The 26,088-nt window shown below is 37.0% G+C and overlaps 2 protein-coding genes and 2 pseudogenes across 2 annotated transcripts; 3 read left to right on the top strand and 1 right to left on the bottom strand.

The window, feature by feature from the left end:
- The first annotated feature begins 824 nt into the window (after positions 1–824).
- Positions 825–1,760, top strand: LOC125079498 (olfactory receptor-like protein OLF2). The gene has a single exon (XM_047693134.1). It carries the CDS (start codon positions 825–827, stop codon positions 1,758–1,760), a length of 936 nt encoding a protein of 311 aa, XP_047549090.1.
- A 475-nt stretch (positions 1,761–2,235) lies between these two features.
- Positions 2,236–9,416, top strand: LOC125079842 (olfactory receptor 5W2-like; annotated as a pseudogene).
- A 9,598-nt stretch (positions 9,417–19,014) lies between these two features.
- On the top strand, positions 19,015–19,953 carry LOC125079204 (olfactory receptor 5W2-like). The gene has a single exon (XM_047692667.1). The coding sequence runs from the start codon at positions 19,015–19,017 to the stop codon at positions 19,951–19,953; it is 939 nt and encodes a 312-aa protein (XP_047548623.1).
- Positions 19,954–24,409: 4,456 nt separating this feature from the next.
- LOC125078116 (olfactory receptor 5I1-like) lies at positions 24,410–25,414 on the bottom strand (annotated as a pseudogene).
- Between the last annotated feature and the right edge of the window lie 674 nt (positions 25,415–26,088).

The raw sequence follows: 26,088 nt of genomic DNA, 5'->3' as shown, positions 1-26,088 counted from the left end.
AGAGCAGGTGGAAGGATAAAGGGAAAGGGGAGAGAATCTTAAGCAGAATCTCTGCTGAGTGCAAAGCCTGCTTTGGGGCTAGATTCCATCACCGTGAGATCATGACCTGAGCTGAAACCAAGATTCAAATGCCTAACCAACGGCACTACCAAGGCATACCTTCCATCTCTTATTTTTGATGAAAAACTCAGATTTAACATCCAAAGAGATGGAGTTGTATATGTTAAGTTGTTTTTGTTTGCTTTTAGCCGTTTTCCTTTGCTGGTCAAGAGACATGACTTTTGGCACCAGACCACTCCTGAGTGTAAGTAACAATAATGTGGCAAAGCAGTAAAAATCACTGTATTGCTCAGTATTTTTAAATCAGAGATATGTGTACTATTTCTAAATTAAACAGAGTCTCAAACAAATCTTGATTCCTGAGGAACTCAGTAAGAGTAATCTCTTTTGTACTCAATTGGATATTTATTTTTCAGATATAAGAATGTATATTCAACCTTGTCTTTAATTTAGCTATGACTTTCATATTATATTTGACCTGCACTGAGCCTTTATTTGTGATTGCCAATGAGATAAAGCAGGGAAGGTAGCACCCAAGTTATATATCTTGTAGGTGATCTCCAAATTTAGAATCAAACTCTCTAAATTCTATTCCAAACACTTTAACTTTGTCAACAATATAACAGTGAAATTTGTCCAGGCTATTTTCTGAAATAAATACTTTCTGACATACAGATTATATTTTTGTGAATGTTAAGAAGAATTAAAATCTTGATATACCATTCCTTGATCATTTCTGTAGCATCTTGGAAGAATTAAGAAGAATGGATGGAAAAAATTGCTCTTCTGTGAATGAATTCCTTCTCTTGGGAATTAGCAATGAACCTGGAGTTAAAATGACTCTGTTTATCACATTTCTTATTGTCTATCTAATCATTCTTATTGCAAACCTGGGGATGATCGTTTTAATCAGAATGGATTCCCACCTTCACACACCCATGTATTTCTTCCTCAGCCACCTCTCCTTCAGTGACCTCTGTTACTCTACAGCAGTTGGACCCAGGATGCTGGTAGGCTTCATTGCCAAGAACAAGTCAATTCCCTTCTATGGCTGTGCTCTGCAATGGTTGGTGTTCTATACCTTTGTAGATTCTGAGTGTCTGCTGCTGGCAGTGATGGCCTTTGACCGGTACAAAGCCATTAGCAACCCCTTGCTCTACACGGTCAGCATGTCCAGCAGACTGTGCTCCTTGCTCATGGCTGGGGTTTACATGGTGGCAATTGTGGACGCTTCAGTAAATACCATACTAACATTCCGGCTCTGTTTCTGTGGGTCTAATGTGATTAACCATTTCTTCTGTGATGTCCCACCTCTCCTCGTGTTGTCTTGCTCAGACATACAGGTTAATGAGTTAGTGATATTCACCATTTTTGGCTTCATTGAACTGATTACTCTTTCAGGGCTGTTTGTGTCTTACTGCTATATCATCCTAGCAGTGATAAAGATCAACTCTGCGGAGGGGAGGTTCAAAGCTTTCTCCACCTGCACCTCCCACTTAACAGCTGTTGCGATTTTCCAGGGAACTCTGCTCTTTATGTATTTCCGGCCGAGTTCTTCCTACTCTCTTGATCAGGACAAAATGACCTCATTGTTTTACACCCTTGTGATTCCCATGCTAAACCCTCTGATTTATAGCCTATGGAATAAGGATGTGAAAGATGCCCTGAAGAACCTTAAAAATAAAAAGTGGTTTCATTGAAAACTTTTACGTGTGTATTTTCCTTCCAATCTTACAGTAAAATTTATAAACATTAAAATTGTTTTGACTAATGTGATGTGATGTGAAACAAGAAGTATTTATAAACTGTTTCAACCATACCCAAGTGTATCATTCCCTAAGTACTCTCTGGTTCACTTTATGTCTTGACTTTGTATTGGTACTCTTTAATTGAAAATTTCTGGACTTCTAGTTTGCCTAATAGTTGTTTCCTCGATCTTTCATTTGTGCATGAAATGAAGTTTCTAAATGTTATTGAGAGTTTCCTCAGTACCTATTGCATCTACTCTGTATTTTATAGCAAATCTGGTAGTTTTATGCTAATGAATCTCATCACCTAATGGAAGTGACAAATATTAATTAATCATTCAAATTATTTATAATAAAAGAAATTATTCCATAAAGTAAAAAGACTGAGCACTGAAAAACAATGCACAATGTTCAAATATAGTGAAGAATGTTGGAAAGTGCTTCTGGTACTGGAGATAATCTGAGACTTAACAGGTAAGTAGGGATCAACTGAGAGATACCTGTAAGTAGAGAAAGCATTCTATGCTGATAGATCAGCAACTAGGGTGCCCTCAGGGGGATGAGACCATTTCATTTCTTTGGAATTTAAAGACAACCAGTGTGGTTGCATTATAGTTCTGCAGTTCACAACTCATTCACTTCCTCCACTGGTTTTCCTTCTCTCCAACACTTGTTAAACTTGGTTCACACATCACCTTGTCCAGGAGCATTGTTGAATTCCTAACTGTTTCCTAAATCATTCCCTTCAATGTGGGGAAATGAATATGCAGAGTTTAAGGACTGTGCATTTTTGTCTGTTTATTCAAATGCCACCATAGCATGTGGGTAAAGAAAGGAAGAAAGATACTGAAAAAAGTTAATTTTCATCAAATGTTTATTTATAGGAGGCAAAAGAAAAAAAAATCACTGAGTCAAGTATGTGCCTTAAATACATTTTTGTATCATATACATAAGCACGTATAATGGTTGTGGATGCTAACATAAGGGAAAGTTAAAGACATATAAATTATTTGGAAAATAATTAAGCCAAAGAGCTTTTATCCAGGTGTTTACAGCCTATTTGCAACTTACCTTGGCTCTCTGCTCTCGCTTGCTGATGATCAAATCACTGCAGTGATTTGTTGAGTAAGCAGGGACAAAGACAGGGATTTGAAGAACCATACAGGAATCAGGGGCACTCTTAAAGCTTTGCTACAATTACACAAACTAAAAATCATTCAATGTCTAAGGCTACCTAAGTGCCATTGTTAAAGCCTTTGGTGAAAACCTTTCAGATTGCCAGTACAGCCCACCTAGGACAATGAGAATCCTGTTGTCGATGATATTTTTTTCTGGGATTCTGAGGCATGGTAAGGGGAGGTATAAAGATAAAACAAACAAACAAAAGGAACAGAGGATGCTATTTTTCAGTTACAATGTCTCCTCAAATGCCCCATTTTTTTCAAATATTATCTATGAATTAGGAATTATCTTGAAAAGCAGTATGGCCGACGTGCATTTGAATGACACTAACGCCCAAGCATAGATGGGTGTCAACCTCAGAAGCATCAAGTTGCCATCGACTAGCATGCTCCTCCCCTGTGGACAATGACAATGTATTCAATCTGCATCTTGGCTCCTATAAGCAAATCTAAGTGTAATGTGTGAATTAGAGAAAGAAATTTTATATTTATTAAATGACATATTTTAAGTTCAATAAAAGAGTGGCTAAAAAGGAATTTGACTGATTTGTAAAATCTATGAGACACCTATGCCTAAATTTGTAATAGCAGAGGATGAATAATCACTTAACATAAACTTCAGGGAATTAATGATTGAAGTAGGAGCTTGGGCTAATGACCTGCAGGAAATTTATATCTTTGTTTTACACAGAAAGTCAGGGAGTTGTAGTATCAAAGTATTTTAATCTGATTCATATTATCTAATCCAATCCTAACCATTTCCTAGAATTTCTTTATCCATAATTCATATGCTTCTCATAGTTTACCCATCTCCAATGGTGGCAACTATAGTTCAAGTAAGACATTATCAATGCCTGTATGTAATGAGTCAATATTATAGGTCTGTTTCTTCTTAAGACTTTCTTATTCTGACCAGGCACTGGCATCCCTAAACATTAATGTTACAGTGATAAAAGATTAGGAAATATGTACAATGATACAAGCAATGAGCTACATACTGTGGAAAAGCTGGTTAGGGAAACTTGTTAAATTAAAACAGCAATAATTCTCACAAATTGATTATTGTGTAGCTCTTTCTTAAGAGGAAGCAACTTTTGCTTGAACTCTGCAAACATACTGTGTACTGGAAAAACAATGACAGCAAAACTGGGTCTGAATCTTTACGGTCAAGTCACGGTAATTGTGACCTTCAATAAATCATTTTTCTCCTTTGGGCCTCAGTTTCCATTCTATCAAAAAAGGGTTTTAAACTGAATAATCCTTATTGTGCATTCCAGATACCACATTCAGTACCCATACTGATATGATTCTATAAATGGATAATGCATAAAGCCACTTCTATCTTTGGGGAGATTTGAATATAACAGATGGGTAGGACTACGTTATAATGCTGGGCCAATTTTTACGTGAACTGTAATTGGTAATGATGACAGACAGATAGCACTGATTGCAAGAGCCCTCATACCATAAAGTGAACCCATTTGACTAACTTTCAATTCTTCATTTTGACTTTATGAGACTTTTATGAGATGACATAGTGAATATCCAACTTTCTTAGTCAAGTTTACAGAATAGCTAAAATTAAAATGACAGACAATATTATGTGAAATGCACACAGGATTCACTCATTGATAATGGGATAGTGGAAGCATAAGTTGGCATACTGCTTTGGAAAATTGTGTGGTAAAATTAGATAAAACTAAATTTTACACACACACACACACACACACACACACACACACACACACACACACATTTCCTATTCCTGGTTTTATACCCAAGATAAATAAATGTATATCTCTACTAGAAGACATATGCAAGAATGTTCACATCAATGTTATTGAGAATAGAAAAAGAGAAGATAACTGCCTATCCACGTTAAAGTAAACACATCAATTGGATACTATATCTGTATAGAAGAATACTATACAACAGTGAGAATGAATGTGCTGGGTTACACAAGCATGTTGTTGAGTAACACAGTACATGAAGCAGGCATCTACTTATGCATGGCTCAAAAAATATGAAACTAATGTGTTCTGATAAAAGGTAAGAAAGTAAATACTCCTTGTGGATAAGAAACTAGTAACTTAGGAAGTAGCAAGTGGAAGGCTTTGGTCATTCTGGTCATGTTTTGTTTCTTGGTCAGTGTCCTGACTACAGGTTTTTTATTTTGTTCTGTTTTCATTTATCCAATAGTATACTAATTATTTAAGTATTTTCTATACATGTTTTAAATATCAAAGCGTTTTCCAAAAGCAGAGTCCCTTCACCATTAGATTGTAGGAGACTTCAGAATTTTATTATAATAAACTTTTATCTCCATTAAGGCCACGTAGACAATAAAGTTCAAAATATATTTTATAAGATCCATGGCATAAATTTCATTGACTATTTCAATGAACAACTATGACTTTCTTATTAAAAATTGCTGTCTTTTTAATAGAACAAGTGTGTCTTATTTAACCTATAACCTCTAATATTGTTTTCAGCAATAAGGAGACTTAGGACACCTAGTTTTCCTTGGTATCATTGTCATTCACTGAACTTATTCCCAAAGGCTCATCACTAAGCTGCACAACTACTTTCTGAGGGAGGGATATTCGAAGTGGAAGCCATTTAGATAGTTTCTTTTCTCACTTGCTTGTCTCTGGTGTCTTACATTGCAATGAAGTCATTTTCTTTCATTATTTAAGAAACTCATCTTCAATTAAAAATAAATCCTTTGAGATGTTAATTATTCAATTTTTAATAATAATATAATTGCTAAGGCTCAGATTTTAATGGAAAAGTTTAACGGGAAGTTAGACTAAATGGTCTATGGGGCAGTCAAGTTTAGGGAGGTAAATTTAGATTCTATCTAAATAGAGCATAACCTAAAGAGGTTTGTTATCCCTAGAGACAGAGAACCACTTGATGTGAAAATGAGTTTGGAAAGGAATCATTTGAAGTGACCAAGGATACATCTCATTCCTTTAATATGAAGCAGAGAAGTAAATAATGGTAATAAAGTTCTAGGGTACCACAAACGCTTTGGTGTCTTCAGTTGAATGGGTGGCAAATTACTACAATTACGTAGTTTGAGCTTAGCCTCTATCATATCTCCTAAGGCAGTAGATTCAGCATGTTTGTATAGTAATAAATGAAAAGGCTGTTGAAATGTATCACTAAAAGCCATTTCCCCCACATTAAGAATACTTTATTTTAGTGATTTTAACCTATGATGTGGTCTAGATTTATAGGAACCATGAAAAACCAGAATGCCCCTGTTTAGTCCCCTGGGAGGACTCTAATGAAAAAATTGCCTGGGATATTTGTTCCCATACACTGGTTCTCCTTGTAACTTCTTAAGTTATCTTCTGAATACACAGATATGGCACTTACTTGATTCATTTGAAGGAAATCAATTAATTGAAGTAGGGCAATACATAGAACAGAAGACATTAAATATATTACTGTATACTGAAGTCAACAGTGGGCTTTAATGACACATAGACGTGCACTTATTAGTGAAGGAACTTCCTTCCACCCTTCAAGTCTTCCCACTGAATTAAGAGTGAAATTGACATGACAGATTAATAGGAGTTAAAAAAAAAACACAAAATTTTATTATATGCTCAATATGGCCCAGTAATGAAATTGAGATCTAAAGAAATGACCAATACAGACAGATTTTATATTATTTATACAAGCAAACAATAAATCTGTAAGGATTTGGCAGGACGATATATACAATGGAGTATTATGCCTCCATCAGAAAGAATGAATACCCAACTTTTGTATCAACATGGACGGGACTGGAGGAGATTATGCTGAGTGAAATAAGTCAAGCAGAGAGTCAATTATCATATGGTTTCATTTATTTGTGGTTTCACTTACTTGTGGAACACAAGGAATAACACAGAGGACATCAGGAGAGGGGAAGAATAAGTGACTTTGGGGAAATCAAAGGGGGAGGCAAAGCATGAGAGACTGTGGACTCTGAGAAACAAACTGAGGGTTTTGGAGGGGAACGGGGTGGGGGGTTAGATGAGCCTGGTGGTGGGTATTATGGAGTGCATTTATTACATGGAGCACTGGGTATGGTGCATAAACAATGAATTTTGGAACACTGAAAAAAGATAAAATTAAATTAAATTTAAAAAAAAAGATTTGGCCGGACAAAGAAAACTGAACTTTGCAAGCTTCAATAAATTAAGAAATTCTAAACAGGATTTGGTCTGTGGTAGTAAATTAGTAAGATATAACGAGGCTGTTTATGCAGCCTTCTAGGCTCTGAATTTCTTAGAACTGGTGATAAGGATTTGTTTTCACCTCCTGATAAAAGGAGGGCACCTTTTGCATGGGAAATTTAGTTCCTGTTTTCAGGGGGACAGAGGAGAGTCAGAATACACTCCTTGCACAGGCTGTCTCTTAAATAACTAATCAATATGCCATAGTGGCATATTTGGGGTGGCCTGCCAAGGCCCTTATGTTAGCATCCTGCAGTGATTCACATGTTGGAAAGTATCACACAGAACATGGCTCCTACAGTTTGTACCCACCAACATCGCCATATTGCCCAACTTTAGGGCCATCTACGTTACTTTTTTTCTTTTTTTTAATATAGTTGACACAATAGTACATTAGTTTCAGGTGTACAACATGGTGATTCAACAAGTCCGTATTTTAATGCTATGTTCACCATAGGGTAGCTACCATCTGTCACCATACAATGCCACTGTGGTACATTTGACTATATTCCCTATGCTGTATCTCTCATCCCTGTGACTTACTCCATAACTGGAAGTCTGTATTTCTTACTCCCTTTCCTGTATTTGCCCTCCTCTCCTCTGGCAGCCATCAGGTAAATGTGGAATCTAAAAGAAAAACAAAGCAAATAAACAAAAAGCAGAATCAGACCTCTAAATACAGAGAACAAACTGATTGTTATGTTACTTACTTTTTATGTATTCTCTGGATTTGTGTAATATAGCAACTCATTGAACAACAATAATAATGAAGTGTTCAGCTAAGGTAAAACTATATGTAGGCTAATTGAATGTATAAATAAATAAGCAAATAAATAAATACATGATTTATAGAGTCTTCCAAAGATGGAGAATTGCTGAAAAGAGATAGTTCTCATAAGTAATGATATGTTTCCTCTTTAATTTTAAAGTGTTAATTTCTACTATATATAAAGAAGTGTATTTCTTAGCATTTTTTTTTAATTTTATTTTTTATAAACATATATTTTTATCCCCAGGGGTACAGGTCAGCGAATCGCCAGGTTTACACACTTCACAGCACTCACCATAGCACATACCCTCCCCAATATCCATAACCCCACCCCCCCAAGAAGTGTATTTCTTAAAGAAAAAATTTATCCAAAATAAATTTAGAGTAAATTAAAATGAATAAATAAATAAATAAATGCGGCACTTGGTCAGTTTTCTGAGGTTAAAAAAGACAATTTACAGAAATAAATCATGTTCTATCTTAGAGATAATACTTTTTGGATATATACGGAAAGGTCAAATTCTGAACTATCATTTTCTTCATTATTTTTGTTAGGTTTACAACAAGAATAAAGAAGATGGACAGGGAAATTATTTCTCTTGGGAATTACCAATAACTGGACAACAAAGGGAACCCTTGTACCATGTTTCTAGGCACTTATTAATTTCCTGGTAGATCTTGGAATGTTCATTATAATTACAATGGATTACACACCAATACTTTTACCTCAGCCACTTCTCCTTCTGTGATCTCTGCTATAGCACACAATTGGACCCAAGATGCAGCTGGCTGCATTTGCCAACATCAAATCAATTTCCATCACTGGCTGTGCTCCGCAATTCTTCACCTTCTGTACCTGCAGATTTTAAGTGTCTACTGCTGTGGTGATGGTCTTTGACTGGTACAAAGTCATTGGCCGCACCTTGTGCTCCCTGCTCATGGCCAGGATTTACATGGTAGGAATGTTAGATGTTTTGATATCCCTGACATTAACATCCCACTTATGTTTCCATACGTCATGTGATTCATCTTTTCTTCTGTGATATCTCTCATCTCTTATTGTTGTCTTGCTTAGATACACAGGTCAAGGATTTCATTTTTTTTTTTTTTTTTACATTTTTGTCTTCTTTGAACTGAGCACCATTTTAGGAGTTCTTGACTCTATCTTGCCAGTCTTGAAGATCCACTCTGCTGAGAGAAGATTCAAAGCTTCTCCACCTACACCTCCCACCTAGGAGTTGTGGCAATCTTCTGGGGAGCTATGCTTTTCATATATTCCTGGCCAAATTCTTCCTTCTCCTTAGATTAAGACAAAATGAACTCTTTGTTTTATACTCCTGTGAGTCCTGTGTTAAATTCTTTGATTCACAGCCTATGGAAAAAGAATGTGAAAGAGATGATGGAAAAACTGAAAAATAAAATCTGATTTTAAGTAAGTAGTTATATAGTATAAAATATATATTTATATATGTATACACATAAACATACTCTTCTGATTTCATATATTGTATTATTTCACTATATTATACTATGCTATTAACTTGTCATAAATAAATTAATTAATACAGAAGTATTTTACTATGTCACTATGCTACCAATATTTGGAGTTTCCTAAATATGGTATATTTTACGGTATATCTCCATTTAAAGCAATTCTCACTTAATATTTGGAACACTTTTCTGTCTTCATCTTAGTGTGTTAATTTTGCATTTATTGTTTATTTTATGCATTAATTTAATTATTATAAGAACTATAAGTGTTTATTACATTGTTTATATTCCAGTGAATTCAATAATGTAATATAAATAAATAAAATTAATTAAAAATAAATAAATAAAATTAATTAAATAAAATTAAATAGTCTTACAAATATCATGATAACCTCTAAATCTCCCTGAAGTGAAAAGGTAAGAAACTCTAAGTTCAAACAAAATGCCTACCTGTAGAGTGTGGAGAAGAAACAATTCCTTGAAATTCTGTTTCAGATCTAAATGGTGAAGAGGGTACAATGGGGATGGGGAGAAAAAAAGGAATCCAGATGGAGAGGCTGGAACTACAGATCCTGAGGCGGATAGGACAATGTCCTCTTAGAGGTGATGTAACTGTAAGGAAACAAAATTTTCCCTTTCTTCCCTTCCTGGTTCTTGGCTGATCTAATAATTAAATTGATATAAGATAGATTAACAAGAGAAAAAAAATCAACTTTGTGTGTGCAGGATCTCATAAAAATATAAAAATAAGAAGTGGCCAAATAAGGTATCTGTTACAATTTTTAGAAAAAGAAACAATACATTTGTGAAGAATTGACATGACAAAGAAGTTTGGTTTCCATGTAGTAAATAAGTAAAGAAATAACAGAGTTTGTCTATATAGATTTCTCAGCCATCAGTTCCCTCTCTGGTGATAAGGAAGTCTCTCTCCTGGTGCAAAGGGAGTACATTTCACATAGAAAATTTATTTCCTGCTTTCAGAAAGACAAAAGAGGCTCAGAGTGTCCTTCTTGCACCTGCTATTCCTTAAGAAACTTTGACTTAAAATAATCAGTGGCTGGGGCACCTGGTTGGATCAGTTTGTTAAGTATCTGACTCTTGCTTTCCACTCAGGCCATGATCTCAGGGTCGTGAGATCAAGCTCCAAGCCAGTTCCATGCTCAGCAAGGAGTCTGCTTCTCTCCCACTCCCTCTGTCCATACGCCCAGTACTCCCTTTGTGCACACACATTCTCTCTCTTACATAAAAAGATAAATCTTAAAAAAAAAATCAATAGCCAAAGTGGTATCTTTTGGGGTGGTGTATTTTGCCCCCCTTCAAAGTCCAACAAGAGAAGGATAAAAGTGCAAAGTGGAAGGTCCTGATAAAGTACATCTTTGTGCTGAAATTCAATTCAGTCACTTCCACTTGGCTTTTCCTTCCCTCTGTCTTCTCCATCCTGGTTAAATGCTCCTCTTTGTGGTTTAAGGCATCACTGTACTTGTGGTTCAGTTGATTTGACCATTGTCTCTAATGTAAAATGATGAATTTTCTTTGCTGCAAGTTGAGTATCATTCTTATCAATCCAGTTTCTTTATCATGTCTGGGACACAAAATGGAAAAACACATAAATAATAAAACTACACCCTTGATAACATTTTTGAATATTCATTAGGTGTTTGTGAAAACATAATTAAATGAAGGTATAATGTGTGCCTTGTATATAATTACCCCTTAAGTAATTATAATTGTCCTTGATGAAAGAATTTCAGAATCAAACCTCAAAAGGCTCCTCTGCTTTTAAAGGTGACATTTGTAGAAAACTATGACAGATTGTGGGAAAAATGTGATGAAAAAAAATCTATGGGAAGTTGTCTTTTGGAAAAAAAAAGTTTTGAGTTTCCACTTGTACCATATTTTCCCAATTTATCAATACTCTTTTGTTAATCTTTCTTATGAGAAGCAACATAGCAAAAGCCATTCTTTTTGAAATGTATTGAAGTCTAAACCAGCGAGTGGATCAGAGGCTTCTAATTCAGGAGTTATAAATATGCTATCATCCTTCCATATGACATATGACAGTAATATCATGTAAAGACTGATCTGATCTGCATATTGGCCTCTTGAATCACATCTAATGAGTCTGGACTGACGAGAAGGAAATCATAAACCAATTAAATGAGATATCTTAGGCTCAACGAATGTATGTCTAAAAATGGAAGAAACCAATTTAATTAACTGTAGGCTTCATCTCCCTGATTTATGTAATTAGAGAGTTAAAAATCACTCACTAGGAATGTTGACTAGTAGACTCATGACTTAAATAGGAACTTGGGGCAGATGGCCTAAACTAACCTTTCCATATGGGATTCTACAGAAGTAGGGGAAAAAAAAAAAACAAAAACCCAACATTAAAAGGCTTTGGTTTATTCTGGCTCATTTACTTCCTTCCTCACCAGTTCCCTTCCATTCTCTGTATGGCTACATCACAGGGTTCTCACATAGTCACCAGGGACAGAAAATTATTATCCAGTATTATGTTATAAGTGACTATGGATATAAGAGGCACATTTCTGTATCTGGACTCCTTTCCTTCAGCCTTGCACTGAAATCCCTAAGGATAAAAATACTGATGGTAGATTTGGGCATTTGGACCACCTAGTGAGCAGATAGATGCATACTAACGATAGACTGTCTAGCACCATGTGTTAGAATACAACAGAGGTAAAAACACAATAACCCAAACCTGTGTGAAAGCCAGAGGCAGCAATTTTAAGCCTCTTTGGACAGTCCTCTCCAGAAATATGCTGTGAGCCTGGCACTGAATACAACTTGAAATCACTGTGGTGTTTAACAACTTGCTCTTCCTCATTAGAACTCACACCCACTCTGGGCGCCTGGGTGGCTCAGTGGGTTAAGCCGCTGCCTTCAGCTCAGGTCATGATCTCAGGGTCCTGGGATCGAGTCCCGCGTCGGGCTCTCTGCTCAGCGAGAAGCCTGCTTCCCTCTCTCTCTCTCTGCCTGCCTCTCCGTCTACTTGTGATCTCTCTCTGTCAAATAAATAAATAAAATCTTAAAAAAAAAAAAAAAAGAACTCACACCCACTCTGTAAGAGGATCCCTCACTAGATTATCTCTAAGACCCTTTCCACTTGCCATAATCCATTGCCCTATGCCTGTGATTCTACTGCTGTGTAAACGTATCCCCACTGTTGGAAATGTTAAGATAAAGGTAAGCAAACAAAGCAAACAAGGGGCTTCCTCTTCATACAAAAGAATGGCGTTGTGTCTCGAGGCTGATTGGACCTAATGGTATGATATTGGCTAGAAGCGGTAGAAGGCTGAGTCCTTGTAAACACAGCTTCTTTCCTAACCTCCTATCCACTTTGAGGATCTAACAGACACTTCACGGAAATTGTGGTACAACATTATTAGTATTCAGGTAGATAAAAATTAAAACCTCAGGCCTGTACCTTGACCCGCCTAAAGAAGGGCCAAAATGAAAATGATTCACAATATTAACATCAAGTACTTGTGTAGAGGTGGGACAATTTTCCCTCTCACACACTGAGATCAGAGATCAGAACTGAGCCACAACCTTGGAAAACTGTGTGGCAGGATCTGCTATAGCTGGTCCCAAAATTCCTTCCCTACCTCTACATCCAATACAAATGAGTGACTATGGACATCCAAACCTTGTACAAAAATGATGGTAGTAGCATTATTTGGAAATGGACAATAGCATAGGGTATGTTTGTCCATTGAGATACCACACAGTGAAGAAAGTTAGTAAGTTACCATCAGGTACAACAACATAAGAGAATCATATGCATAACAAGGAATGTAAGACGTACAAGGTTACAAACCAAATGATTGCACTTCAATGTATTAAAGAAACATACTGAACTATCATACTGATATCAGTTTGTGTTAGGGCTCATGGTCTCTGAAATGCTTTCATGTTCATGTTTTGTTTTAGGTCATGTGTGCAGAGATATTTTTATTCCTGAAAAGTCACTAGTTTTTTTTTTTTTTAATAATAAACACACACACACAACTTCAAAATTAATCATAAAATTAAAGATATTTACTATCAGACTATAGACAGCTGCAGAATTTCATATGAATTTTTAAAATCTCCAGTTTATTTTATAGAATGTTTTCAAGATAGTGCTGTAAAATTAATAAAGCATTTCTAACTGTTAGAAATACTTCATTAGTCACCTTATATGTTACTAAAAATGGGCTGCTTGCTTATAAAATAGAGATGTTAGCAATGCACAACTCCTGATTTTCTTGTTTCCTATAACAGAAAGACTTAGTGAACTTGGTGTCAGTATCATGCACAGAACTTGGTACCAGTATCATGCAGAGAACTTATTCAAAACAGCCCAAGACTCAGGGCCAGAAAACTATTATCTGAAGGAAGGTTTTTTGTTTTGTTTTGTTTTTGAGAGAGAGGATACACACGGGAGGTGGGTGGCAGAGGGAGAAGGGGAGAGAGAGAATCTTAAGCAGGCTGCATGCCCAGCACAGAGCTCTAAGTGGGGCTCGATCTCATGACCACAAGATCATGACCTGAGCTAAAATCAAGCGTCCAGTGTTCAAATGACTGAACCACCCAGGTGCCCCTGAAGGAAGACTTTTTTTTTTCCTTTGAGATTTTATTTACTTATTTGGCAGAGAGAGAAAGTGAGGGAAGGAACGCAAGCAGGGGGAGTGGGAGAGGGAGAAGCAGGCTTCGTGCTGAGCAGGGAGCCCAGTACGGGACTTGATTCCAGAACCCTGAGACCATGACCTGAGCCAAAGGCAGATGCTTATTGGCTGAGCCACCCAGGCACCTCAGGGAAGGCGTTTTTAAGTAGACAGTTCCTATGTGGTGCTATGTTTAGGGATACCAGTGGCACCAAGGGAGTTCCTTAGTTAAGGACTTAGTTAAGTCTCTGACTTCTTAAATTTTACCTTTAGCCTTTCTCCTCATAATTAAAGAAAGCTGTTCTCTATTAACAAACAAATCCCTTTGGGAATTAATTTAGGTTATCCAATTTTGTGCAGTGTATTACCACACACGCTCCAGATCTAATGGGGACCAGGATGAGACCACGTTGTCTGGAGGGCAACCATGTTTATGATGTTCAAGTCTGGCTCCCCTGTGAACTGAGGGTAGCCTGAGGAGATTTGACCTCCCTGAAGACAGAGAAGCACCTGTGGGGGGAAAAAAAATGAGTAGGGAAAGGAATCAGAAGTTGATAGAGGATGGCTGCTCCTCCTCCAAATAAGAGAGAGAGAGAACAGTAGGAAAGCTCTCACTTTCTTGAGTTTGCCTACACACATTTTGCATTTAGGTTTGGGGCAATTAAATTACCTGCCTCAAAATATACTATATGTGATATTTTTACCTTTTTTAGTAACATTAATCAAGAGTAGGCACTTAAGGGGCGCCTGGGTGGCTCAGTGTGTTAAAGCCTCTGCCTTCAGCTTAGGTCATGATCCTGAGGTCCTGGGAGCCCTGCATCCGGCTCTCTGCTCAGCAGGGAGCCTGCTTCTGTTTCCCCCCCTTCTCTCTGCCTGCCTCTCTGCCTACTTGTGATCTTTGTCTGTCAAATAAATAAATAAAATCTTAAAAAAAAAAAAAAAAGAAGAGGAGGCATTTAAAGAATACATAGCAATGTGTGCTTGTAAAGTGCGTAGCAATGATTCACACACATGACAAACTATGACTCTGGAAACAGAAAATACTGGGATTATTCCCCTGAACTTCGAGGTTCCACAAATGCAAGGAAATAACATTTCTTTCCTATTTGGTTCATGGAATTGTGCAACGCAGGGAGCTTTCAAATCACTTTTTCTTCACACCAACATTAATAATGTTCAAGTACCCAGCTAATATAATTAAATTGAATTACCTCCCATATGGTAACACTTCTGCCCTCCATTGTCATTGGGGTTCCACCTTGGTGAAGTGGGACTGAGTCATCTCTCATCTATTAGAAATCGAGGGAGTCTTTGGGAAATTTGTGAATTTTTGAATGTCACTTCAACACAAACACACTATCACGTTCTGCTGGGGGGTTTAGAGTGCTAGCTTTTTAAGACAAAATTTGTTTCACTGAAATATATGCAGGAATCTCTTGTGAACATTTTCTGTAGATTCAATGAAACTTAGTGAGACTCTAGAACCTGACTTATTACTTCTCATTTCAATTTCTGTATCATGTTATGATGTGGTTAGAGACAAGCCAGGACATGTGGTACATATGAAATGCATCATAATATGTGCTTATAATTAGACAACATAAAACTTCTGACTATGGTTAAAAAGGCCGAGAGTGCCTTTATTTAAGGTCAATCTCTGTGCTCTTAAAAATCATTCACAGAATTTACTTTTAAAAATATGTGGATATATGGGGCGCCTGGGTGGCTCAGTGGGTTAAAGCCTCTGCCTTCGGCTCAGGTCATGATCCTGAGGTCCTGGAATCAAGCCCTGCATAGGGCTGTTTGCTCAGTAAGGAGGCTGCTTCTGCTTCCCCCTCTCTATCTGCCAGCTTCTCTGCCTACTTGTGATCTCTGTCTGTCAAATAAATAAATAAAATCTTTAAAAAAAATTTTTTAAAAAATCTTCAAAAAAATATATGTGCGGGCTGCCTGGGTGGCTCAGTAGGTTAAGCTTCTGCCTTCAGCTCGGGTCATGATCTCAGGGTCCTGGGATCGAGTCCCACATTGGGCTCTCAGCTAGGCAGGGAGCCTGCTTCCTCCTCTCTCTCTCTCTCTACTTGTGATCTCTCTCTGTCAAATAAATAAATAAAATCTTTAAAAAAAAAAAAAAGAAAATCCTTAAAAAATAAGAATATATAGATACGATAAATTATATTTGCATAATTTTATTCATATCAAAGTTTTTATGATATGTAGAATTACATATAAATCAAGTGGTCATTTGACAGAGGACATATAGAATAAATTAATTAATTAATTAATTTATAGAATAAATTAATTATTAATTTATAGAATAAATTAATAATTAATTTATTCTATATTATATTAATTTATTCTATATTCTATATACAATGGAATCCATTGTATATGGAATCAATGGAATCCACAGCCTGTATTCATCATATTTATTTATATATATATGATATTTATATCATGACATCACTTATTTAAAAAATAAAAATTCAGTAACACAGACAACAAAATGCAGTTATCAATAGGCAATCTGATATCAGTCATTGGTTTTTTGCTGTTTCCACAAAAATCTACGTGGTGAATCAATTTAATGGGAACAAGTTTGTGTATCTGTGTAAATACCTGGACATGAATGGGTGTGTATTTGTTCTGTAAATTATGAAATTATCACAAAAATCAATTCTAGTAGAGTATAGGGATTGGGGAATTAGAAATAAGGAATGTTTGTTGAATGGGGACGTTTTGCTATTCCTAAAATAGGTACAATTTTAAGTGGTAAGGTAGAGAAGGACACATTTTTTTAATGGTCTGTATTTCTTATTCAATCACCTTACCCCTATGAAATATCAGAAAACAAACCACCACAGTATAAGCTATCTCGCTTATTCCTATGAGACCCAGTGTTGAGCACCAGGGACCAGACTCAGAGATGATTATATAATCCAGGTCAGTCAGGAGACAATGCTGAAGCCTCCTATAGGCAGAACTGCGTGGAACGGAGGTCAGTAATTCTGGTACTAACTAACTAAATGTACTAACATTTTTTGCTGTTTCTCTCATTTATACCCCAGATTTTTTTAACCCTTTTTTAACTGAAAGCATGATATAAAACCAAGGAAGTGTCTGATATATTATACAAACTTTCATTTCAATTACTTTTATGAATCTACTTATTTAAAATAAATACACATGTAGAAAGCAGGGAAAACAAAGAAAGCAAGTATGGATTGCACAGATGTCACCTATTTTTTATTGTTTTTCATGTCTTGTATTTTTATATATTCTTAAAATTTTTTTCTTAAAATTTTTAAGGAAATATTTTTAAAAATATGTTTCTACAGAGACTGATATTTAATTTAAATGAGTTTAAGCTAAGGGTTTGGAGACCTGTTCATTGATCACTAGATCATTATTCAGATTTTTTTTTATCTCTTCTTCATCTAACTTCATCTCCACATTTCCTAAATTCTCACAAACAGAGGAGGACTTGTATGATATTACATAAAATATAATTGGTTTGGGTAAAATAAAACAGTTGAACATATAATTCAAATGACCATTTTTTTAAAGCAAAGGGAGGCAGATTTCAAAGATATTTAAAAGTAGATGGGATAAAATAAAACAATATTAAAAAGTCTGGGAATTTGGAAAAGGTGAAGTTCAAATTTGAATCTCTCTGGAGTTTAGGGTTGGGGACATGAGTACTTCTAACATGCCTCTTATAGATCTGAGCTATTGATGAATAGACCATCAAAATCCTAGTAAATTGGGGCAGAGAGACTCACACAGTAAACCACACTCCCTTGTTTGCTGCTCTGTCACCTGCTACCAGAATGTCTATGATTAGAGCCCAAATGTTCTTCATAATCTCCCCTGAGCAAGAGCAGGTGTCCGAAGGGAGCATGGTTAGACCTGGAAATTTCCTGTCTGCCCATTTTAGAGTGTGGCTCCTGGACACCCTCCAACTTTCTTCTCAGCAACCACACCCTCCCTGCTCCAATGGCTCCTGAACCTCAGACTGGCTCTATCCCTTGTTTACTGAGACTGGAAAGGACATGGGGTGGGTGGGGAAGTGGAAGCATGTTGTCTGAAGGAATTCTTCATATGGCACACTATTTTGGATTTTGGGGGGAAAACAAAAGAATATATTTATTACTGAATGCCTATTCAATATATTCATAACTGAGTGCCTCTCAGTTATGCCTCTCTATTATAGAATATAACAATATTTCTACTAGATGTAAAAAAAAAAAAAAAAAGCCTTGCTGAACACATGGTAACCTGGCCAAATAATTGTAAGAACTGTGGCCTGAAACAGTGAGGACATTAATCTCCTTATAGAAGAAATAATTAGCAAAACTTATCATAAATGCAACATATGTTGGTATGCAAATAGCATGCTTTAATTTTTTTTAAGATTTTATTTATTTATTTGACAGATACAGATCACAAGTAGGCAGAGAGACAAAGAGGGGGGGAGGAAGCAAGCTCCCTGCTGAGCAGAGAGCCCGATGTGGGGCTCTATCCCAGGACCCTGGGATCATGACCCGAGCTGAAGGCAGAGGCTTTAACCCACTGAGCCACCCAGGTGCCCCAAACAGCATGCTTTAATTTGGATGAAATTGTGCTACAAATTCTGTACAGTGGTGTACAGACATAGGCAATACTATTATCAAATCAGTTATATTGATTTGGGTGTATTTCCAGGATAGTCTGGTTCACCTAAACAACCCTGACATTGCTTGTCTCTCTTCCTAAATGTAGAAAAACAGAGAGAACCAGCAGTTTAACTACTAAGATAGTAAGATGATGTTAATCCTGGTTCCGTTTCCTTCTCTCACAAGCAGGGATTCCCAGATCTGAGAGATGGCTGTTGAGAACTGCACCATGATTACTGACTTCCTACTCCTAGGACTCTCCGGCAGAAAGGATGTGCAACAGGGGCTCTTTGTGCTCTTTCTGCTGGTTTATGGGATAACCATAGTTGCCAATTTAGGGATGATCCTGCTGATCAAGCTTGACTCCAGGCTCCACACGCCCATGTATTATTTCCTGAGCAATCTGTCTTTCTGCGATGTCTGCTACTCCTCCACTGTCTCTCCCAAGATGCTGGTTGACTTCTTATCTGAGCAAAAGAGGATTCCATATAATTTATGTGCAATTCAGATGTATTTTTTTGGGGTCTTTGCAGATGTGGAATGTCTCATGTTGGCTGTCATGGCTTATGACCGGTATGTTGCCATTTGTAACCCACTTCTTTACACAATCGCCATGTCCAGGAAAATCTGCATCCAGCTCGTGTCCCTTGCCTACTTTGTGGGCTTAGTGGATTCGGCAATCCACACCTGCTGCACATTCCGACTGTCATTCTGCAATTCCAAAGTCATCAACCACTTTTTCTGTGACATCCCACCCTTGCTAGCCCTCTCCTTGTCAGATACATCCATCAATGAGATAGTGATGTTCACTTTCATCGGTTGCGTGGTGGGGTGCAGCATCATTACTGTTCTCCTCTCCTATAGCTACATCATTGCTACCATCCTTAGAATGAACTCAGCTGAGGGGAGACATAAAGCCTTCTCTACATGTGCCTCCCACTTGACCGCAGTGGCTATATTTCATGGCACACTCCTGTTCATGTATTTCCGACCCAGCTCCAGTTACTCCATGGACACAGACAAAATGTCCTCTGTCTTCTACACGGTGGTCATTCCTATGTTAAACCCACTCATCTACAGCTTAAGGAATAAGGATGTGAAAGGTGCCCTGAAAAAAGCAATCAGCACCAAATTGTGCTCTGGGTGAAGTTGTATTTTTCACGCAATGGTAATTATTTAAAGATTTTGTGAACTAAAGCTGAGGTCTTTTGACATATGTTCCTGTAGTTTCACCAACACAATTTTCTAGATGTTTCCAATTATTTATCATTGTACCTAAATTGAGTGTGAGAAGAGTCATTATTGATCTTGGTCTTGTGTTCCAGCTAAGAAAAAGTAATACCAGGGTCAATTGCTGGTTTGCAAAAAACATCTTTTTTATACTTGTCTTCTCTGTTCAAGGTTCCGTAATTGCAATGCCCTTTCCAGTATTGTTCACTAATATTTCTACTTTACGATTTACAAAGCTCAGGTCCAAATGTCATTTAAAATATTTATTAAATAAAGGCATAAGTGTCCCCTGCAAAACTGATGCAAAGGAGCCTTTGCAATTAACAATTGCTCTAAATTTATACTCTACCCCAGAGTGCACACCAGCCTGTGGATTTCCCTTCTGACCTCACTCTGGAGAACAGATATCGTGCTGTTGACAACTGTACAGATGCTGCACAGAGAAAGTTGGGACCTGCACCTTGAATGAAGGCCACTGGAAAGACGACTTAGTCTCTCTTGATGTGTTCATAGCATTACACGAATAAAATTTTAAAAAATTGCCTAATTTATACAGTTTAAGTTGAAAGGAAAATTTATTAGCTCTATAAAATGTTCAATAAAAAAAGCAAAGAACAAAGTAATATTTATGTAGAATTTTATTTGTAATAATTGGATCTCTGAGCTTCGGTAAAATAAACACAATTTTAATAATGGTCATCACTGAGTAGCTGGATGTTAGGTAATCTTGTATTTTTTTCCATAAACTTAATTGCATGTGTTGTTTGCACTGTCATCAACTAACAACTAATCCATTTATGAGAAACATAACAAAAGGTTCTCAAGAGTATTCTTTTTATTTTAGGTCATTGTCAAGAAGGGAACAATAAGGGGAATTTTTTTTTCTGGTTCCAGGAGCAGAGAGCAATGATAGTACAAGGTTTTTCATTTAAATCTTCTTCCCTATTTTTATACATTCCTTTAGTGTAAAAAATGGGCTGAGTGTACTTCAGAATATCATAAGAATTAAATAACACATTTAAATGATGTAATATTCAGCAAGTTATTTGTCTTTCATGACTGATTGAACAGAATTTTAAGACAAATCAAAGTATATCATTATCTATTGAGTATTTTACTTTACAATCTCAATTTATTTGTTGTTCATAGAATATATCATTTATCAGGAGCTCTCCATCACTGTCCAAATCCCTTCCCATCACAATGTACTTTATTGAAATTGTATTAAATATATTCCTATCTGTAAAGATTAAACCTATCTGTGTTATAGAAAATTGGATTCACTGGCCAGCTTTCATATATGTGTAAGAATAGTATATATTTGTTCCTCTTTATATTTTCTTTTAAAGATTTTAATTTAATAGCCTTTACACATGATCAGGAAACCAGGATTTTGTTTTGTTTTGTTTTTGTTTGTGCTTTATTTTCATTTTTAAAAAATGGTAAAGATGAGAGAAAATTTAAGATAAGAACAGGAATTCAAAGAGAGATAGAAATGGTTCACATCTATATGTCATTTACTTGTTAGCTACGTGACCATAGATTACTCGTCCTGTTAACACTCAGTGTCCTCATCTCTTTACCATGACTTTTATATATATATATATATATATATATATATATATATATATATACACACATACATATATATATTATAATTGGTTAAATGTCTATTTGTCTGAGGAATGATAATGGAGTTTCTAACATTCTAACATCATTCAGAGTCAACCAACTCCCTCTCAGGAACTAAACTCTGGTCCTGAAAGAAAACATGGCATATTCATGGCATCCTGTCATGAAATGGTGTCTCCAGGATCCATTGTCATTCACTTTAGAGCCCATTCATTCAGATTCCAGTTGTACATTGTAACCTCGGGTCCTCTTGGAGCTCAGCCCACTGGGACTTGTTTTTCCTGATGCTTCCTTTACTTCTGGTTGGAGCTGAGCAAAGACTTCTTCACTGCTACCCATGCTGGCCCGCACCCTTCACATGTCCAGTCCAGATACCTGAAATTGTACTTCTGATCTCAGTCTCTGACCCCACATTACCAAGAAATAAGTTTAGATAATTAATCTCAGAATACCACATTTTGTGTTACCCTATTGTCCCTATCCCAAGGACGACCACTGAAACAGAATGTTGTTGGAGGAAGTCGTGGAGAGGATGTGATCACTGGTCGACCTGTAAGCTGGACCCAAGGAATCAGAGGATCCTCACCCATCCCCTGTCCTTGGAATGTACATTCTGCCCACCAGTCCCACAGTTTGAAGTGTTCCAAGGGCATAGCCTTGAGAGATCAATGTGCTGTTGAGACGACCTAGATGATATACATGACTGAACCCCAGTTAAGGCCTCTGTATAAACTAGGATTCTGGAGTGAAGATCTGCTCATTTTATGACTGTCCAAGATAAGCTTCATATGTAAGTTCATTACACCTGCCACCTACCAGTCTGGAGTGGTCAGCCTCTTTCTTCCATCTCTCCTCAGCCTCTGTGAGGTGGGTGTGTGGGTGATGTTCTGATCCAACTTACACTTAACAACAAAGGAACAAATATCCATCTGTTGTGATGAACCCATTCACTGTGGTAAACGTTTTCTACTCAGTATTTAAGATGAAACACTTGCTTCTCATTGACATCAAGCTGCCATTCTACTCTTCCCTATTGACAGCCCCCGTTGACCAGAGCCTTAACTCACTACTGAGCTGTATGGACAAAAACCTACTTTTAAAGATAATTTCCACTGCAGTGAATAGAACTGTGATTTTGGTTTATAACCCAGCCTGCATTTTCACTGACAGATGGCTTTTCTCTCTAATTTACAATGTCCCACTATCCAACTTTACCTTTGGTTTAGCACTTTCTTTAGGCTTTCCGCCACACCTTGTCTATTGGTCATGTCCCAGGAGCCCACCTGTGATCCTACCATCTGTTGGCTTCTGATCCCATCTCTTGCTGTCAGAGGTTAACCTCCCAAGAAAGTTTGCTTACCAATCAAGAGATCTCAAACTGAACCTATTCTTGAGGGACTAGTTTATTAGCCAGACTTTAATTTTGGTGATTTTACAAATTGTTTTTATTTATTTATTTATTTATTTTTAAAGATTTTATTTATTTGACAGAGAGAGAGAGATCACAAGGAGGCAGAGAGGCAGGCAGAGAGAGAGGAGGAAGCAGGCTCCCCGCTGAGCAGAGAGCCCGATGCGGGGCTCGATCCCAGGACCCTGGGATCATGACCTGAGCCGAAGGCAGAGGCTTTAACCCACTGAGCCACCCAGGTGCCCCTACAAATTGTTTTTAAATAAGTTGTCATACTTGACAATATTTTGCAGTAGTCACATGTATATACAGTACCATCCTAGAGAAAGAAACAAACAAAAAAACTGCAAGAGAAATAGTTACAGGTATATAATCTAAATTAAAAACAATCAATAACAAATATACTCATGTTTATTTCATAAAAATTTACTCAGTATCTACACTGGAGAAAATACTGTGATAAAGAGGCAATGCATCAAATGAGGGACAATAATTAATGAAAGGTCTAGTAGAGGGACAAAACACAGACACATACAACTACAAGATTAGATAGAAAATTTTAAGAGTCTTAAAAGTAGCACACTTAAGATTCTAGTGAGGTTTGGGATCTATAATTGAATTGAATTGGTAAAAAAAAAATCATATGGTAATTAAAATTGGAGGAAGAATTTTTTTAGAGAGAATATAATTAGACTGCCAAGCTACAGTGCACACATATTTATATGGAAATAAAAATTAACTGAAAAATGTTTTCAGTAAATTGCATTTATTTTCTTTCACAAAAAAAAAGAGTTGTGGTATTTTAATGGCTTAGTCAAAATTGAGAATAATCGCAATACATTTAGGATGGGAGAGAAAAGGAATAAAAATATGAAATATAGACATTAGGCAAAGGGTAAATCTATTCCTGGAATATATATTTAAAATGTCAACTTTAGGGACGCCTGGGTGGCTCAGTTGGTTGGACGACTGCCTTCGGCTCAGGTCATGATCCCGGAATCCCGGGATCGAGTCCCACATCAGGCTCCCAGCTCCATGGGGAGTCTGCTTCTCCCTCTGACCTTCTCCTAGCTCATGCTCTCTCTCACTGTCTCTCTCTCAAATAAATAAATAAAATCTTTAAAAAAATAAAAATAAAAAAAATAAAATGTCAACTTTAAAATAATAAAGAGATAGACATAATACAGGTAATGTGACAGACTCTGTTCTGATGTCATGCTTGGGCCCTATTCTGTAGTTGAGACCTCATTACCCACAGATTTGGGGAACAATCCTTTTAAACTGACTTCTCCTGACATTGCTGAAAAGTTGTCAGGCTCAGTTTCATTCTTCCTTAAGAAAACAATTTTCGGCTGATCATTTCCCTTAAGGCTTTTTTGACATCTTTGTTCCTTAGACTATAAATTAGGGGATTCAACATAGGTATAATCAATGTGTAGAACACAGAGGTCACTTTGTCCATATCCAATGAATGACCAGTGCTGGGGCGCAAATAAATAAAAATGAGAGTGCCATGGTAGATCGTGACTATGGTCAGATGGAGGCGCAAGTGGAAAACCCTTTTCTTCTTCCTTCAGCAGAACCTGTTTTAAGAATAGCTGCTATGATGCAGACATAAGAGAGAAGGACTGCTAGAAGACAGATCGCCTCCACCAAACCAGCGAAGACTACCAGAATAATGTCATGCATGTAAGTATCAGCACAGGACAGAGAGAAGAGTGGGGAGATATCACAGAAGAAATGGTTAATTTCTTTGGAGCAGAAAGACAGATGAAAGGTATTAGTAGTGTGAATAATTGAGCTCATGGTACCTCCCCAAAATGCTCCAAGGGCAAGCTGGCAGCAAATCTTCTGGGACGTAATAACTGTATCAAGCAGTGGGTTGCAGATTGCTATGTACCGGTCATAAGCCATGACAGCCAAGAGGAAAGATTCTGTGTCAACCAAAGAGCAGAAAAAATATAATTGTGCAGCACAGCCTTTATAAGAAATGGTTTTTTTTGTCAGAAACCAAGTCCACAAGTAATTTGGGGGCAATTACAGAAGAGTAGCATGCATCTACAAATGACAATACACAGAGGAAAAAGTACATCGGAGTGTGCAAGTGGGAACTGGTTGTGATTAATAACATCATCCCAAAATTCCCCATGAGGGTAACAGAGTAGATAAAAAGAAACACAGCAAAAAGAATCCTCCAAAGTTCTGGATGGTCACTAAATCCCAAGAGAAAAAACTCAGTCTTCACAGTGTGGTTCCCAATCTCCATCCTCTGCAGTGCCCTTGGACTTCTGAAGTTGTGGCACAGCTATGATGGCAATATTAATAGCAACCTCAGCATTCACTAAAAAAATAAGAACTAAAACAGTCAACATAGATACAAGAGGAATTCTGCATCCACTTGGGCATCCTGGTAACAGCTAGGCACATCTACTGCTAGGATAGAGTTATGCATTTCAAATTTTCAGATTTTAATTTTTTTAAAAGATTTTAATTATGTGAGAGAGAGAGAGAGAGAGAGATAATGACAGCATGAGCAGCAGGAAGAAGCAGAGGGAGAGGGGGAAAGCAGACTCCCTGTTGAGCAGGGAGCCCAAGGCAGGGCTCAATTCTAGGACCCTGGGATCATGACCTGAGCCAAAAGCAGATGCTCAACTGACTGAGTCACCCAAGTACCCCAGATTTTCAACTTTTTATTAAATTGACAATGCATCAGTTGTCTTGCTTAAAACTATTGTTTTCCATAGAGACACCACCATCAAATGAGTTGTTGAACTTCTTTATCAACTTCCTCATCTTCCACCAATGTCAAGTAATGTTGGTTAGCCACATGGTTATATAACAAACTGAATAAATAGCCTCTATCCCCACTTGTGTTGTTTTTATTTTCACAAGAGACAGTATCACTGGCCCAGGTGAACCCCCATTTAGGTAGAGGAGCAGAAGTTATACGTTTCTCACCTTGAGATGTGGTTTCACCTCTGAGGACCAAAGAAATCCTATGAGTTGTTTGAA

Source organism: Lutra lutra, chromosome 10 (assembly GCF_902655055.1).
Source record: "Lutra lutra chromosome 10, mLutLut1.2, whole genome shotgun sequence".
Classification (NCBI taxonomy): Eukaryota; Metazoa; Chordata; class Mammalia; order Carnivora; family Mustelidae; genus Lutra; species Lutra lutra.
The sequence above is the reverse complement of the archived record's forward strand: the minus strand, read 5'-3'. Positions and strand labels throughout refer to the sequence as shown.